The 18,619-nt window shown below is 41.4% G+C and overlaps 1 protein-coding gene across 1 annotated transcript in view; it reads right to left on the bottom strand.

The window, feature by feature from the left end:
* Nucleotides 1-16,492: 16,492 nt before the first annotated feature.
* The window catches only part of pcxb (pyruvate carboxylase b), a 371,478-nt gene continuing 369,351 nt past the window's right edge, over nucleotides 16,493-18,619 (bottom strand). Inside the window, exon 20 of the mRNA XM_062994233.1 lies at nucleotides 16,493-17,034. Within this exon, the coding sequence (XP_062850303.1) occupies nucleotides 16,783-17,034 (252 nt within the window). The 3' untranslated portion in view covers nucleotides 16,493-16,782. The remainder of the gene's footprint in view (nucleotides 17,035-18,619) is intronic.

Below are 18,619 nucleotides of genomic sequence, written 5' to 3'. Positions count from 1 at the left end.
TTTTGGAACAAAATAATGTCAACAGACTAATGTCCCAGAAGCACAATGATAGCAGATGCTCATCTACAAGCTTGTGCAGCAAGAAAAACAAACAAACTGGAGAAAAAAATCTGGAGAAGTCTAAAAGTCTTCTCTTTTACCCTTTGCTGTTATTTTCATGTTTATAAACCTTCCCTGTGTGCTACTGAAATGGTCTTAGTTGGGTGTCTGCTACTACAGAGAGCAGCAGCAGTAGCAGCACTAGATTTTTTTTATCCTTTATTTTAGGAAGAACCAGGTGTTAATTTATTTATTAGGATTTTAACGTCATGTTTTACACTTTGGTTACATTCATGACAGAACAGGTAGTTACTGGTTACACAAGATTCATCAGTTCACAAGTTTTAATGTCAAACACAGTCATGGACAATTTTGTATCTTCAGTTCACCTCACTTGCATGTCTTTGGACTGTGGGAGGAAACCGGAGCTCCTGGAGCACACCCGTGCAGACACAGGGAGAACATGCAAACTCCACACAGAAAGGACTCGGACCGCCCCATCTGAGGATCAAACCCAGGCCCTTCTTGCTGTGAGGCAACAGTGCTACCCACCAGGTGTTAATAAATACATTTGTTGCGTTTTCTTCATGCATGTGCACAATTCTTGTTGTAATAGGCCTTCACATATTGTTTTCAAAATGAACATCTGATTTGATTTACTTATTAAACGATTTAACTGCTTCATTTTGGCCAGCACCAGTACCTGGAGAAAACCCACTTGGACACAGGGAGAACATCTGAAACTCCAAAAAGTCAGTGACTAAAAGTAAGGATTGAACCCAGGTCCTCATGACCCATCTAGTTAACTGTAATATTACTGATAGTTTTGATAAGTATTAATGAACACAGAGCCAAGTGATTTAGCTATGTGGACAATTTATGGTTTAATTCTGAATGAAATCTATTGATTTTAACTGACATCATTTTTTATCTTAGTTTTACTGCAAAATGTGCAAATTATTAGAAGAGTAATATTGTCTGGCTGAGGGCTGAGTGATTTTATGGGATCTTAGGTCTTGAGTCAGTCACTGCCTTGATTCATGAGCATTATTCAACAGTATGCAGGACGTTGCTTTTGGTAATTCTTATGTACGGGAGGATTGGTGACAAAATTTATCCCATACTAAATTTTGTGAACAGTATACTTATCTGAAAATGTAAACTTTATACAGATACAGTTAAGACTTATTACATCTATATGATGTAAATGTTAGTATTCAAGAGTCACCCACTCTTAACAGGAATTTAAAATAATTATATAAAATAGATTTTATGCTATTAAGTTTATAGCTAATTTTATGGAAAATGCCGTTTCCTGTTACAGCATGACTGCAAAAGCAGGGTCAATAAAGACATTTTGACACATTCGGTGAAAAGAAACTCCCAAATGACCTGTACAGAGCACTGACCTCAACCCCAGTGATCATCTTTAAAATGAAATGGAATATTAATCATCAGCCAGGCATTCTCAGTTAAAAAAATACAGGGTTGGCTCAAAGGTTAAAAAACTGGAATATTGATCAGGAACTCTTTGGTTCAAGTCCCACGACTGCAAAATTTTTACTGTTGGGCCCCTGAACAAGGCTCTTAACCCTTAATTGCTTGCATTGTAATGGGTTACAAGTGTAAGCTAAATGTCGCAAATAGAAAATGTACTTTTGACTGAATGGGCACAATTTCCCCAAGTGGATGCTGTTATGGCTGCAAAAGAAGGAAGAAGTTGTTTTGGTTTGGGAAGTTCAACAAGCTCATGGTCAGACATGTTTTTGGTCAGTTATTTAATGCATGGGTTAATGTTATTCTTTTTGCCAGCATTACCAATAGTGCTTGTTTTTAATGCTGTCATGCTGTGTAAACTATACGATATCTGATACATACAACTACTAATAATCTAGATTTTTACTCACTTATTATACTTGGCTAGCTATTCTGAGAAGTACAAGCTATAATTTTTGAGCAACAGCACTTTTACTTGAGTATTTTATGTGCAGTAGTGAGTAGAAAAATCTCTAATTATATTTACACTGATCAACCATAACATTAAAACCACCTCCTTGTTTCTACACTCACTGTCCATTTTATCAGCTCCACTTACCATATAGAAGCACTTTGTAGTTCTACTATTACTGACTGTAGTCCATCTGTTTCTCTTCCTTTTATGCTGTTCTTGAATGGTCAGGACTCCCCCAGGACCTCCACAAAGCAGGTATTATTTGGGTGGTGGATGATTCTCAGCACTGCAGTGACACTGACATGGTGGTGGTGTGTTAGTGTGTGTTGTGCTGGTATGAGTGGATCAGACACAGCAGCGCTGATGGAGTGCTTACTGTCACTGCTGGACTGAGAATAGTCCACCAACCAAAAATATATCCAGCCAACAGCGCCCCATGGGCAGCGTCCTGTGACCACTGATGAAGTTCTAGAAGATGACCAACTCAAACAGCAGCAATAGATGAGCGATCGTCTCTGACTTTACATCTACAGGGTGGACCAACTAGGTAGGAGTGTCTAATAGAGTGGACAGTGAGTGGACACGGTATTTAAAAACTCCAGCAGCGCTGCTGTGTCTGATCCACTCATACCAGCACAACACACACTAACACACCACCACCATGTCAGTGTCACTGCAGTGCTGAGAATGATCCACCACCTAAATAATACCTGCTCTGTGGTGGTCCTGACCATTGAAGAACAGCATGAAAGGGGGCTAACAAAGCATGCAGAGAAACAGATGGACTACAGTCAGTAATTGTAGTACTACAAAGTGCTTCTATATGGTCAGTGGAGCTGATAAAATGGACAGTGAGTGTAGAAACAAAGAGATGGTTTTAATGTTATGGCTGATCAGTGTATTTCTATTTAACTTACTTTTCTTGTTCCTACTAATACACTGTTGTGCTGTCTTCTTCTTTTCTTTGAGCCACTGTTCTTTTTGACAAATGAACACTGTTGTTTTCTTTAAGTGTCCCCAGTCCTTTACTCTGGACTTTTTTCGGTTTCATAATGCTTCTTCCGCCTGTGTACAAATTAATTTAATTTCACTGTGAAGTATCAAGGCAGACAAGGAGTGTATGTTCAGCTTTAGTGTGGCAGCTTCGAGTCTCTGTTTATTTTTTATGTCTTCCCTGGGGTGTAACAGATATGCCAGCTTCTTTACAGCCTAGCTGATCGTAGAATTGTATGCCAGAGGTGGATGTAGAAATGGAACAATAGTCTGTGTGAACAGTGTGTCATAATGGGGACAGGCCCACGGTCGAGAGGTAATGATGCAGCCGAGTGTTGTGTGGGCTTACTGAGGATACAGTTTCTATCTTACACACACACTCACACACACACACACACACACACACACACACACACACAAACACACACACACACACACACACACACACACACACACACACACACACACACACACACAAACACAAACACACTTCTGCTCCTACTGTACTTTTATTAACTTCAGTGCACCAGCCCGACATAGATCCAGCTACACAGTCCATTGCCAGTGAAGCTGAACCAACACTAATATGTAATATATAACCATGCAAGAGAAACAGAGCGAGGAAGAAATAAGGAAATTACCAAGCTTGAGCCAAGCTGAATGTTGTGACTAAGCAAATGAATGAGTGTAATAAAGCAAGAAAGGATGCAAAAAAAAGAATAATGAAACAGAGAGCACAGGCAGACAGGCCACTTCATACAGACGAGGGCAGAGAGGCATGCTTATCTTCCCAAAGCAGAAGAAAAAACGACAGTAAGAAGGAGACAGAGCATAGAGAGAGTGATAGAGCAATGGAAAGAAAGATAAGGCCCTCCAGGTGAAACTCTTTCCTCTTTTTCATTGCTGGCCTTTGCTTTTTTTCATTGTCCCCATTCAGCCTGAGGCTGCCCATGTCTCCATGTGTTGTTCTACCAGACAGAATGGAGAAATCATACTGCACAGAGGAAAAAAAAGGATAGTTTGATAGTTCCAGAGGAAATAAACAAGACCCGAGAAGAGAAAAACATGACGGATATGACTAAAAACAGACATGAAAATAATTTTTAACAGTCTGATCTAATCACATTGAACAATAAAAGAAGGTGGCTTGGTTTGATTAATCAAATTTTTTTTTACATCATATTTACAGCCAGGTGTGGGTGCTTCACTAACCCGGAGAGGAGATGACTCCAGGGAACTATGAACTATGGGAAGTAGGCAGGTCAATGGAGTTGGTGGAAAACCATGGGTTCTGATATTCATGTGGATGTTTCTTTGACACATACCACATACCTATATGCTGTTGCAAATTAAGTACACCTCTTTATGGTAACACTATTCCCTCATTGCAGTGGCACCTTTTATCAGAATACTGTGCCCTGCCACACTGCAAAAATAATTCAGAAATAATTCAGAACATGAGAAAGGGTTTAAGGTGTTGGCTATTTCATTTCTCAGATCTCAATCCAATCAAACATCTGTGGGATGTGTTGGACAAAGTATGATCAATAAAGACCCCACCTCACAGCCTAGGTGGCAGATACCACAGAAACCCTCAGAGGTCATGTGGAGTTAATTATTGGACAAGTCAGACTCGTCACAATCTCAGACAGCTGGATAAGCAAATGTTATGGCTGAATTTTGCCCGTCCCTACACAGACAAAAATATGTGCAAATATAAAACCTTTAAGTTTTTATAACTATAAGTGCCCGGATATATTGAGTCCAGCCAAGCATGTGACAGTCTAACTGGGGCATTTATTCAATATCACTGTGTCACAATTCAGTATAAGTCAGCCACCAATTCTGAACGAAAACAGTGACCATGAGACGAGTACATGCAATCGAACATGAGAGGCACAAACACACACACACACACACACGTTTTCCAGCTAAATTAGCATTTCTTGATGATTAATAAACTGGGAGCGCTTGGGGATTGAAATTGTACATAAACACTGGAGGAAAAAAAAGTCTCAGAAAGTAATAGTGTTTAAGATTAATATACTACAACTCCAATTACTCATGCTAATGCTTCTAGCATCTGATTATTTAGAGTATATAGAATTTTTAACAAACATATTCGCTGCAGAATATGCAATTTGCTCTTTTTTTCAGACTTTATATCTTCCTCTTTATTTTTAAGTCATTATAAAAATGGTTTACACTGACATGCAGTATACAGTACATGTTAAATAATAATATTGCAAAAAGCAGTGTGTGTGTGTGTGCCCTGTGATGGACTAGCGACCTGTTAGAGGTGTTTCCTGTCTTTCGCCCAATGAATCAGAACCACTGTGACCCTGCCCAGAAAGGATAAAGCTGTTGTAAACCAGACAGTAAATAAATGAATGAATAAACAGCAGTGTGCATTTTCAGTTCCTATACCTATTAAAACGCTTCGATTTATGGTTTGGGGTTGGGTGTAGGGCTAACACACTATCACACTTGTACTACACAAGGACTTTCCTATTTATTTATTTTTTTAATAAACGGGTCAGCATCTTATATTTGACAACCAAAAGAAAAAACTAGGGGGAAGATCAGAGCCACATGGGGCCTAAGGGTGGAAATTATTGGTGTGATTTTTTTAAATGTTCTGTCATTCATTGTCAAATATTGGCTTAATTTTGCCAATCACATCAATGTGTCTTTATCAAGCAAGACTTAAACAATCAACATGACAGCATGGACTATGGGGTGTGTAATTTATTAGCACAAAAACAGGGGAATGTAAAAAGGAAAACATTCTAATGTGCAGAGTAAAACACTGTGTCATGTGCTTTTTCTGAATATCCTGAATATTTTATTGGGGAGGATTACAAGACTTATTTATCCTGAATTGCTCAAATTGTATTATCATAATTGTAAGCTGCTTTGGATAAAATAGTCTGCAAAATGCTGCAAATGCAAATAAGATGTTAGTGTCATGCTTTTTTTTTTCTATTTTATTTATGCATTTTCTCCCATTTTAGTGTAGTCAAATTGTCTTCTGCTGCTGTGGGATTCCTGACTGCAGTCAAGGTGGGTATATTGCTGCTCACGCCTCCTCTGACCCGTGTGCAGCCCTTAGCGAAACCCTTTTTCATCCTTGCATTCTGCACAGGCACCTCTCTATCTGCTAATCAGGGTCCTTACACAGTGTTTGAAGACCCCGTGTATATTGTTCATGGCAAATCTGTCCAATGGTGCATTCCGATAAGGGGGTAAAAGTCAATGACACAAAGCCACATAGTCTGGTCATCCTGCCCTGCAGGCACTGCCAATTATGCCCACTAGATGGCACCCAGCCAACCGGTGGCAACGCCGAGTTTCAATCTGAGGAGTTCAGAATCTCGGCACTGGTGTGCTAGCAGAATATCCTGCTGCACCACCTGGGTGTGTGTCATGCATTTTAAAGGACCTTGCTTTTGTCCAATGGACCTTGGTTGGTACGAGTCATGCAGGCTTTATCAACCTTGTTTTGTGCACAGGCATGCTGGAAAAAGAGCCAAAATTATGCCACAAATTTAAAAACATAAGTTATTTATATATATCTGCCTTACTGCCTTAATACACATGTTAGCAATGGGTCTAGCTAAAGCACCCAAATGTAATAATTGGGGGTGGGGGGGTACTTTTGGCCTTTAAGTTGTGATTTAATGGCAGTCTATTTAATCTTTGCAAATAGAAAAAGAGGATTTCTTTCCCACTCAATATTTAAGCTCCTCTCAATAATCCAGTCAGAGAAAAGGATCGAGGCTGGAGAGCATCCAAAGGCACCTTTGTGCTTCCTTGATATCAGACTGTTTGAATAAGTGAGCAATTTCCACAGCCTCAGCAGCTGCAACCAAATTAAGTCTACTTTTTCATCATCACTACCACTGTCATTAAGATTTTACATTTAAGTACAGATTTAACTGTGAGCTTTTTGTTTCACTCTAGAAGTGTGCATATTAAAAACATCAATTCTGAAAAAATAATTATCAGTTAAATGTTAATGTTGCAGGGCTGGCGTGCTGGCGCAGTGGGGAAGTGCTGTCGCCTCACAGCAAGTCTGGCCAAAATGCTTTCTGTGTGGAGTTTGCATATTCTCTCTGTGTATGCAAGGGTTTCCTTTGGGTACTCCGGTTTCCTCCCACACGTAGTCAGGCCAATTGGAGCTACTTATGCTTAATGCTCTATGTATGTGTGTGTGTGTGTGTGTGTGTGTGTGTGTGCGTGCGTGTGTACCCTGTTATGGACTAGTGACCTGTCTGTGGTGTTTCCTGCCTTTCAAACACCCAGACTAGGATAAAGCGGTGGTAAAACAGACAATGAATAAATAAATAAATGAATGGAAATGTTGGCCTCGTTTTGCTTTTTGTCAAGTGGTGGATCTTGAGCAATCCTTTTATTTACATTCAGCAGTGGTGTATAAAGTACCGGAAGGCCGTAATTGAGTAAAAGTACAAGTATCTTAGCAGAAATTTACTTTGATAGAAGTAAAAGTTACCTTTTAAAATATTACTTGAGTAAAAGTCTAAAAGTATCTGATGTTTAATGTACTTAAGTATCAAAAGTAATTTGATATTAAATGTACTTAAGTAGAAGTAAAAGTAAATGCTGTTAGTATAAATGGAAGCGGTCATTTTAAATATACAGATTGTTCTTTTAAGCCTGTAAACCACCTTAACAATTAACCTGTTTTCTTCCTTTCATCTGAACATGATTTGTGCCAATTCATGATCATAATCAACTGTTGACATCACCTGTTTGAAATGACATCATTATTTAGTTGTTTTTTTAACTTATTACTAGCCCTAAATGTTCCTGTTCCAACGTTTTTAGAATGTGAGTCGATGTTAATGTAAGAAACACTGTATCTATTTTATTTGCATTTTCTATACTGTCCCATTTTTTTATTTGGGTAGTATATTTCAATAACAAAAAAATAATTTTGGCATAATTAATTTAAAGCAAAACTCAGGAGAGTTTAACAAAACGTGTGGCACTTTTATCCCTTTAATGATCTGTTCTACCATTAGTTTAAATCAAAATATTTGAGTAAAATAAGTTGTATTTAAATAATCTTATTTGGGCTGTATCTACTCACTGAATGGCATGTGTTAAAAAAAAAAATGGTATTCTTACTTTAAGAAAACACCATTTCTAACTTGAAGCCAACCGCTGAAAAATCATGAATAATAAGTTGGATAAGTTGAGTTCTTGTTGAGATCATTAAAGGGTTAAAGACGTGCTGCATGTTCCTCAGCACCATGAATCTCTCCTCTGTCGGTCTAATACAGAAGTTATCTGAGGAAATATTTGTCCGTAGGTGAGTTTTTAAAAATAATGGACGTGTCTTCATGAGTTTTGCAGTCAATGAATCCCAAACAAATTTAGTGAAACGTTTTATTTGTGGTTCGAATGTAATCGGTAAAAATGGTAGGTAGATATCTGAACAATGTTAATGCTAATAATATTTAAAAAACGCTGATGCTGCAGCTTTACTTTGTTAATCATTGTTAACTTACATCACTGTGTTGGAGCTTCTGAAATCTCCATATTTGCGGGTCTTTGGGTGAACGACGCACTTTTAGAACACTCAGCTAGCGTTTAGAGAACGTTTGCACATGCGCATTAATGTGTTTAACCACCGTCTAACTCACATGTCAAATGTAGTGGAGTAAAAGTGAAAGTTGCCGAAAATTTTTATACTCCAGTCAAGTACAAGTACTTCAAAAAACTACTTAAGTACTGTAACGAAGTATTATTACTTCGTTACTATACACCATTGACATTCAGTCATGACAGGATCTCATTACCCAATCACCTGTTTAGGTGTCTTAATTATTCCACAAACTTCCCAGACAAGCATCGTCTCTTGTTCTGTAAAGGGGTACTGTAAAACAAAGTCTTTCAAAATAATAATACAGCATCAGAGCTTGATTCAGAAGCTTCAGCATAAAATAAGTAATTGAGAAAAATATAAAAATGAATTCTTAACTGAATTTTAAGTTTCTATTCTTTTGTCATGTTAAAGGTGTTGTTACCAAAAACATACACAATTGCACTAGATATAATCTTGGTTGAAATATAGTGGATAATTATAATAGTGGAATTATAATGTAATGTTTGCAAATTTAGAGAAGGTACATCCATCTATTTTCAGTTACTGTTTATTAAATTGTTGCGTATTTACTCAGTACTTCATTCATTTTGCTTACACAGCTTTAGAACGTAATTTACAATCACACCACATGGCCAGAATGATTTGGACACCTTACCATGAGCTTGTTAGACATCCCATTATAAAACCAAGTAAATATGGGGTTACCCAGTTTGTAGCTATAACAATCTTCACTCTTTTGGGCAGGCTTTCCAGAAGAGTTTACAATGTCTACATGAATTTGTGCTTATTTATGAGGTTAGACACTGATGTTCAACATGAAACCCAGCTTGCACTTGATGCTCCCAGTAATCCTAAAGGTCCTAAAGGGTTGAGGTCAAGTCTCTGTACAGGCCACTGCAGTTCCGCCACACTAAACTTGTCAAAGCTTTTACTCATTTATTTAATACACTTGTTTCAATTGGGTGTTGCTGAAACAAATAAACTTACTAACTAGACAAAGTGTCCACTTACTGTTCCTTTGGCTATATGGTGTTCAGTCGGCTCTGTAGTAAAGTACAGAATAAGTCTTCTGTTCTTTTCTTATTTTTCACAGATACATTAAATATTTCTGTGGTAACTGCTAAACTATACAGGCAATGAGTAAAGAAAAAAGGAAGTGGACAGTCTTTTAACATAGTTTCTAAGCTGAGTTCATGAACTGCTGAGTATTGTTGTTATGAATAATGTAGGCCACATCTGCTTTTAAAAACAGGTTAAAGATTCAGAAGTGAAAGTTGAAATGAGGTGAGACAGTGTACAGAATGAGTTTAAATGAGGTGAGTCAGTTACAAAACGGCTTGGATTTCCGGAGTGTGATAAAAGTTGAAATGAGCTGAGGTAGCACTCAGTTGTGCAGATGAAAACATCATGTCATGGTAAGTGTCACACCAAGCCTCTGTGTGCTCTGGTGCTTTGATGTGCCACACCCCTCTCTCCATGAGCACACTAGGTCTCCTGCCACACCCCAGCACATGATTGGTTCATTTGAACTAATTGGCTCCAGCTGCCCTGTATTTAAGAGGTGCACTGGAGCACACACACGGGGAACTGTTTTGTTATAATGTTGCTAGTTTGAACTGCTCTGGTGTGGACTTTTGGACAGGACTCGGGTGTGGACTTTTGGACAGGACTCGGGTGTGGACTTTTGGACAGGACTCGGGTGTGGACTTTTGGACAGGACTCGGGTGTGGACTTTTGGACAGGACTCGGGTGTGGACTTTTGGACAGGACTCGGGTGTGGACTTTTGGACAGGACTCGGGTGTGGACTTTTGGACAGGACTCGGGTGTGGACTTTTGGACAGGACTCGGGTGTGGACTTTTGGACAGGACTCGGGTGTGGACTTTTGGACAGGACTCGGGTAAGCTCTGTAAGCTCTGTTAGCTCTGTTACTAGCTCTTGTGTTTAGCTCTCGTTACTAGCTATGTTACTAGCTCTTGTGTTTAGCTCATGTTACTAGCTATGTTACTAGCTCTTGTGTTTAGCTCTCGTTACTAGCTATGTTACTAGCTCTTGTGTTTAGCTCGCGTTACCAGCTATGTTACTAGCTCTTGTGTTTAGCTCGTGTTACTAGCTCTGTTACTAGCTCTTGTGTTTAGCTCGTGTTACTAGCTATGTTACTAGCTCTTGTGTTTAGTTCTCGTTACTAGCTATGTTACTAGCTCTTGTGTTTAGCTCTCGTTACTAGCTATGTTACTAGCTCTTGTGTTTAGCTCGCGTTACTAGCTATGTTCCTAGCCCTTGTGATTAGCTTTTGTTACTAATAAATTCTTAGTGTGTTTGCATCTCTGCGTTTGTGTCCGCCCCATTGTCTTGTCTAGAGCCCCGTGCGTGACATAACAGTTCCCACGGCAAGGACACAGCGAGATGTATCTGGTTTATGTGTTCCCGGAGTTTAACTCCATGAGGTTTCCTCAGACCCTACCGCTTAGTAGGCCAGCTCCATATGATGGAAGCGACTCATTTGTCGACGGCTTCCTTCTGCAGAGCCAGCTCTACCTGCAGCACCTTCTGGACCCCCAGCCAGCTGAAATCGACAAGGTACGATTTATGATGTCCAGGCTGAGGGGTGCCGCTCGTGAGTGGGCCAGGCAGCTGTGGTCTGACAGGGGAGCTGTGCTGAACTCGGTTCAGGTGTTTGAGGGCCTCATGAGAGCCAAATTTTCATGCAGCAAAGCGCCCACTGCAGTTTATACCCGGCATCCAGTGCCCACTGGGGATGTTAAATTTCCCCCAGTGCCCACTGCTGATTTGGTCCGGGTGCAAATGTCCGCTATCTATGCTCGTGACCTCCCCATGCCCATTGGAGACGCTACACGCAGCAAAGCGCCCACTGCAGCTTATACCCGGCATCCAGTGCCCACTGGGGATGGTAAATTTCCCCCAGTGCCCACTGCAGTCAGCAGGTCAGAATTTCAGAGATGGTCTGGCTTTACTTTCGGGCCCTCCTGCCGCCCAGGCAGTCAAACAGTTCCAAGTCCTCTCCAGTTTTGTTTCCTGTTAAAGTTCCAAGCTTTATGTTCCAGTCCGCAGAGTTCGAGCCACAGTCTACTACAGACAATTCTCCTTCAGCTCTGCTGCTGCCGCCACCAGGTTCCAAGCAACTGATTCAAGACGAATCCTCAGGTCCCAAGCAGCTGATTCAAGATGAATCTTCAGGTTCCAAGCAACTGATTCAAGACGAATCTTCAGGTCCCAAGCAGCTGATTCAAGATAAATCTTCAGGTTTCAAGCAACTGATTGAAGATGAATCTTCAGGTTCCAAGCAACTGATTCAAGACGAATCTTCAGGTTCCAAGCAACTGATTCAAGATGAATTCTCAGGCCCCAAGCAACTGATTCAAGATGAATCTTCAGGTTCCAAGCAACTGATTCAAGACGAATCTTCAAGTCCCAAGCAGCTGATTCAAGATGAATCTCCAGGTTCCAAGCAGCTGATTCCGGACGCCTCTCCAGGGTCCTCGCAGCTGGTTATTGATGTTTCTCCAGTGTCTTCGCAGCTGACTTCGGATGCCTCTCCAGGGTCCTCGCAGCTGGTTAATGATGTTTCTCAAGGATTTTTGCAGTTGACTTCGGACGCCTCTCCAGGGTCCTCACAGCTGAATGATGTTTCTCCAGTGTTTTCGCAGCTGACTTCGGACGCCTCTCCAGGGTCCTCGCAGCTGACTCGAGGAGTTTCTCAAGGGTTTTTGCAGCTGATTAATGACGTTTCTCCAGTGTTTTCGCAAGTGACTTCGGACACCTCTCCAGGGTCCTCACAGCTGTTTCAAGGAGTTTCTCAAGGATTTTCGCAGCTGACTTCAGACGCCTCTCCAGGGTCCTCGCAGCTGACTCAAGGAGTTTCTCAAGGGTTTTTGCAGCTGATTCCAGACGCCTCTCCAGGGTCCTCACAGCTGAATCAAGGAGATTCTCAAGGATTTGTGCAGCTGAATAATGACGTTTCTCCAGTGTTTTCGCAGTTTATTTCAGATGCCTCTTCTCAAGGGTCCTCGCAGCTGACTCCGGACGCCTCTTCTCAAGGGTCCTCGCAGCTGACTCCGGACGCCTCTTCTCAAGGGTCCTCGCAGCTGACTCCGGACGCCTCTTCTCAAGGGTCCTCGCAGCTGACTCCGGACGCCTCTTCTCAAGGGTCCTCGCAGCTGACTCCGGACGCCTCTTCTCAAGGGTCCTCGCAGCTGACTCCCGAAGCCTCTTCGCCAGGCTCCACGCAGCTGACTCCCGAAGCCTCTTCGCCAGGCTCCACGCAGCTGACTCCCGAAGCCTCTTCGCCAGGCTCCACGCGGCTGACTCCCGAAGCCTCTTCGCCAGGCTCCACGCGGCTGACTCCCGAAGCCTCTTCGCCAGGCTCCACGCGGCTGACTCCCGAAGCCTCTTCGCCAGGCTCCACGCAGCTGATTCCCGAAGCCTCTTCGCCAGGCTCCACGCAGCTGACTCCCAAAGCCTCTTCGCCAGGCTCCACGCAGCTGATTCCCGAAGCCTCTTCGCCAGGCTCCACGCAGCTGGTTTTTGTTTCCGAGTTGGCGCCCCCCGATGGCGCTTCTGTTTCCATGTTAGCGCTCCCTGACGGCGCTTCTGTTCCTGAGTTGGCGCCCCCCGATGGCGCTCCTGTTTCCATGTTGGCGCTCCCTGATGGCGGTTCTGTTCCTGAGTTGGCGCCCCCCGATGGCGCTCCTGTTTCCATGTTGGCGCTCCCTGACGGCGCTTCTGTTCCTGAGTTGGCGCCCCCCGATGGCGCTTCTGTTTCCGAGTTGGCGCCCCCCAATGGCGCTCCTGTTCCTGAGTTGGCGCCCCCTGATGGCGCTCTTGTTAAGTCGGCTCTTGTTAAGTCCAGGAGGAGTGCCTTTAGGGGGTGGTTATGTCACACCAAGCCTCGGTGTGCTCTGGTGCTTTGATGTGCCACACCCCTCTCTCCATGAGCACACTAGGTCTCCTGCCACGCCCCAGCACATGATTGGTTCATTTGAACTAATTGGCTCCAGCTGCCCTGTATTTAAGAGGTGCACTGGAGCACACACACACGGGGAACTGTTTTGTTATAATGTTGCTAGTTTGAACTGCTCTGGTGTGGACTTTTGGACAGGACTCGGGTAAGCTCTGTAAGCTATGTTACTAGCTCTTGTGTTTAGCTCTCGTTACTAGCTATGTTATTAGCTCTTGTGTTTAGCTCACGTTACCAGCTATGTTACTAGCTCTTGTGTTTAGCTCGCGTTACTAGCTCTGTTACTAGCTCTTGTGTTTAGCTCGCGTTACTAGCTATGTTACTAGCTCTTGTGTTTAGTTCTTGTTACTAGCTATGTTATTAGCTCTTGTGTTTAGCTCTCGTTACTAGCTATGCTACTAGCTCTTGTGTTTAGCTCTCGTTACTAGCTATGTTATTAGCTCTTGTGTTTAGCTCTCGTTACTAGCTATGCTACTAGCTCTTGTGTTTAGCTCTCGTTACTAGCTATGTTACTAGCTTTTGTGTTTAGTTCTCGTTACTAGCTATGTTATTAGCTCTTGTTTAGCTCGCGTTACCAGCTATGTTACTAGCTCTTGTGTTTAGCTCGCGTTACTAGCTCTGTTACTAGCTCTTGTTTAGCTCGCGTTACTAGCTATGTTACTAGCTCTTGTGTTTAGTTCTTGTTACTAGCTATGTTATTAGCTCTTGAGTTTAGCTCTCGTTACTAGCTCTTGTGTTTAGCTCTCGTTACTAGCCATGTTACTAGCTCTTGTGTTTAGCTAGCGTTACTAGCTATGTTCCTAGCCCTTGTGATTAGCTTTTGTTACTAATAAATTCTTAGTGTGTTTGCATCTCTGCGTTTGTGTCCGCCCCATTGTCTTGTCTTGAGCCCCGTTCGTGACGGTAAGCAGGTGAAGATGCACCAACAAGGGCAGTACAAGCAGTAACAACACGAGCTAAGCTTTTGTTCTTTGTTACAAAGCAAACTGGAAAAGAGGGGGTGGAACTGAAGGGGTGAAGGATTTGATTATGTGATCCTTTTTTATTGCATCATTCCTACCTGGCTTTCTTTTAATGTATTGTGATAAAGCACAAGTCCTTTTAAAAGAATAATGACTAATTTTAAAAAGCTTTCACATATTCACAGTGGTGTTACAGTGAAACAATCATAAGCACTACCCTGCAATTTAAATATAAAGCAGTCATAATGACTTGATTATACTTCTTGTGCAGAGGTAAGGTAGGGAGGGCATTATCATCTCTCTGATGTCTGGATTTAATGTGTACTGCATGTTCTGGAGAGTTTATATAACTACTTCACTTTTTAGTGCTAATGTATAATTGAAATGAAATTGATGTACTTTTAAAATGTTGCTGCAGGACACACACACACTTTGAATCTATGATCTATGGAGGAGCCAGTATCTATTTCTAATTCTCTTCAAAAGCTAGAGATACAGTTTTGCTAGATCAAAGAATGTGTTAATAGCTTAATAACCAACACCAGTGGCAATTTAATTCCAAACTGTAGTTACACACAAGACAATTTCCTCAATTTAAATGAATTTTAAATAACAATGCATTGTTGATTACTGGTTATTACACATTGGTGTAAAGGCAATCATGGTCTCTGTTTACCTATCTTAAACCATTTATCTCGTCTGAGAACATCCGAGTACCATCGGTGCTGATAAACATCCGTGTCTAGGTCATTTCTGCAGTTTGACACTTGTTTTATTGGGATTTTAACGTCATGTTTTACACTTTGGTTACATTCATGACAGGAAACGGTTGTTACTCATTACACATGATTCATCAGTTCACAAGGTTATATCGAACACAGTCTTGGACAATTTAGTATCTCCAATTCACCTCACTTGTATGTCTTTGGACTGTGGGTGTAAACCAGAGCTCCTGGAGGAAACTCACACAGACATGGGGAGAACATGCAAACTCCACACAGAAAGGACCCGGACTGCTTCACTTTGGGATCGAACCCAGGCCCTTCTTGCTGTGAGGCGACAGTGCTACCCACCGAACCACCGTGCCACCCTTTTGGGGTAAGTAACAGAGGAATAGCAATAAAAATATACTGTAGTGATTTTTATGCAATTTTTTTATGCTCAAAACAAGCACAATTTATTACACATTTTATCCTATAATAAAGGCAAATTTAAAGGAGTAATAATGCCGCTCAGGTGGCGCAGCAGTAAAACACTAGCACACCAGAGACATTTCCAACTCATTGGTTTGAAACTCAGCTCTGCCATCCGGCTGGGCTGGGCGGCTACATGAACAACGATTGGCTTGTTATTCATACAGGGTGGGATAAGCCGGAGAGGAACCTCATAACTGATGCAATTACGACCTATACTGGCTGATTGATGGCGCCTGCACAGAGACAAGGAATAATGCGTTGATCAGGGTGTGGCTCTTCGTACACAAAGCTGATCCGCATATGAACTCGCCTCGTGCAGGTGAAAAGATGCAGTCGGCTACTGCACACGTGTCGGAGGGGGTGTGTGTCAGTCTTGCTCTCCTCAATCAGCAGTGGAGATCAGCATCAGTAGAGAGGAAGCGTAATGCAGTTGGGTAATTGGATATGACTAGATTGGGAGGAAAATTGGGAACGGACACGGGGAAAAGAGAGCTGTCAGGGTGTGTCTCTCAGTACACAGTGCTGCTCTGCATTGCACGCGTCAAAGTGTAGGTGAAAAATAGCATACGGCTGCTGCCCATGTATCGGAAAAAATGCATAAACAAAATATATATATAAAAAAATTATAATTTTTTTACAACGAAGCCTCAATTTTCACATAAAGCCTAAAAATTCAAATTTTGACCTGCTTTTGAACTTGACTACACTAAGTATGTAATAAAGTAATCTAGAGGCACTCCAGGACAGATACATCAGATTTTTATTAAAATTAATGCTGAATATAATGTGACTACGTATAGAAACAGATAATAATGAATTAATAATTAATGTCAATGTTTTTTTAACACAGTATATAAAAAGTACACCATTATTACATAAAATAACAATAATTTTTTAATTAATTAAATTAATAATGTATTTTAAATGAATACTTTTATGATTGTCAATCATTTAACTGCAAATTATTCCATGATATATATTTCATCAGATGACCCAAAGGGCACTATTTGTCCCATTTATGACCCTATGCCGTTATTCTGTGATCTCTAGGATCAGATCGTCCCCCTCCAAAGTGCTGTCTGGTTTGATGTAAACTTTGGCCACAGTTCCTGAAAGCGGGGAGTTTACCACTGTCTCCATCTTCATGGCACTGAGCACACAGAGTGGTTGGCCTTTATCCACTTTCTGACCCTGCTTTACTTTTACCTCCACCACCTTTCCTGGCATGGGGGCTCCCACCTGACCCCTCACATCCTTCAAAGCCTTTGGATGAAAGTGCATCTCCTGGTAAACAAAAAACAAGACTAGTCAGCCTAAAAACAATAAACGTACTGTTTTAGTTTCAGCATGATTCTGAATGATTCATCATGATTCATTAGCATGATTCACCAAGACTTCATTTGTGATGATCTATATCTTTTTTAATGTGGGATATTAGTTAATGTGGGCTTTACAGTACATGTTCTGTTTCTTGAAGCTTAATTAATTGAACATGATGTGGTTAAACTCTCACTCTTCAGTACTTTGTGGGATTATTTGACAAGCTGTTTAATGTTAGCTAGCGAGCTATGAAACAAACAGTTAAGTTTGATTGGATGATCAAAATATCTATATCAGATAACAAAAACACAGTAAGCAGTCATGCACGTTTTTATTTATTTTTTTATTTGCAATTTTCCTTCACATTTTTTCCCTAATCTAGTCATATCCAATCACACCGATTGCATACGCTTCTCCTCTACCGATACAACCCTCCACTGCTGACTAAGGAGCGCCCCAACTGACACACGCCCCCTCCGACACGTGTGCAGTACCAACTGCATCTTTTTACCTGCACGAGGCGAGTTCATATGCGGATCAGCTTTGTGTACGGAGAGCCACACCCTGATCAGCATTATTCCTTGACTCTGTGCAGACGGCATCAACCAGCCAGTAGAGGCCGTAATTGCATCAGTTATGAGGAGTCCCTGGTCCGGCTTCCCACCCTGTATGAACAACAGCCAATCATTGTTCATGTAGGCACCCAGCCCAGCCAGATGGCAGAGCTGAGATTCGAAACGACATGTTCAAAATCTCAGCTCTGGTATGCCAGCGTGTTTTACTGCTGCGCCACCTGAGCACTGGTGCATGTTTTTATTTATTTTAATTTATTGCTTCCTCCTGGGCAGAGTTGCACTGGGTCTGGTGCCACTGAAAACACTGGCTGCAAAATGGGAACACACCCTGGAAAGGGCACTAGTTAATTAAAGGGGAACATATACTTGTATGTTTACTCACTTACACCAAGTGGCAACTTACAGTAGCCAGTTCATGTTTTGGGGAAGTTAAGGCCAATCTGTAAGGTTTGCCTTATATCTCCATAGATATAGAAAAAATACTACCAGGATATAATGTGAGTTTACATTTTACCTCATCCTCTCACCAACCCCAGCTATGATCTATTAAAACTCTGAGCTGTTTTACTTTGATATATGACACTTTGTGAGAAAATACATTAGATTTTTTCACCTGAAGTTGTCTTTTAAGGCTAAGTCAGCGATTTTGGCTCTTACATAAACCAGCATTAGTCTTTACTCTCTTACAGATTATTCACATACTTTTCATCATTATACCTCTGACTGTTTGAAAGTTACTTTGGAAAAGAACGTGTGACAAATGATTACATCTAGCGTTTATGCTGATGTTAGATTAGCCAGCTTTCTGGAAAACTCAGATTCTAAACAAAGCTACTTCACAAAACACATGCATATGTGCTGATTAGGCTAGAACATGTGAATATTAATGCATACAGCAAGCTATCTAAACTGGAAATAAGGGACTACATATTTCTGTACTATTCAAAAGCTTGGAGTTTTAATCTTTACGCATT

Source organism: Trichomycterus rosablanca, chromosome 4 (assembly GCF_030014385.1).
Source record: "Trichomycterus rosablanca isolate fTriRos1 chromosome 4, fTriRos1.hap1, whole genome shotgun sequence".
NCBI classification, from domain to species: Eukaryota; Metazoa; Chordata; class Actinopteri; order Siluriformes; family Trichomycteridae; genus Trichomycterus; species Trichomycterus rosablanca.
This window is presented reverse-complemented; position numbering and strand designations above follow the sequence as displayed.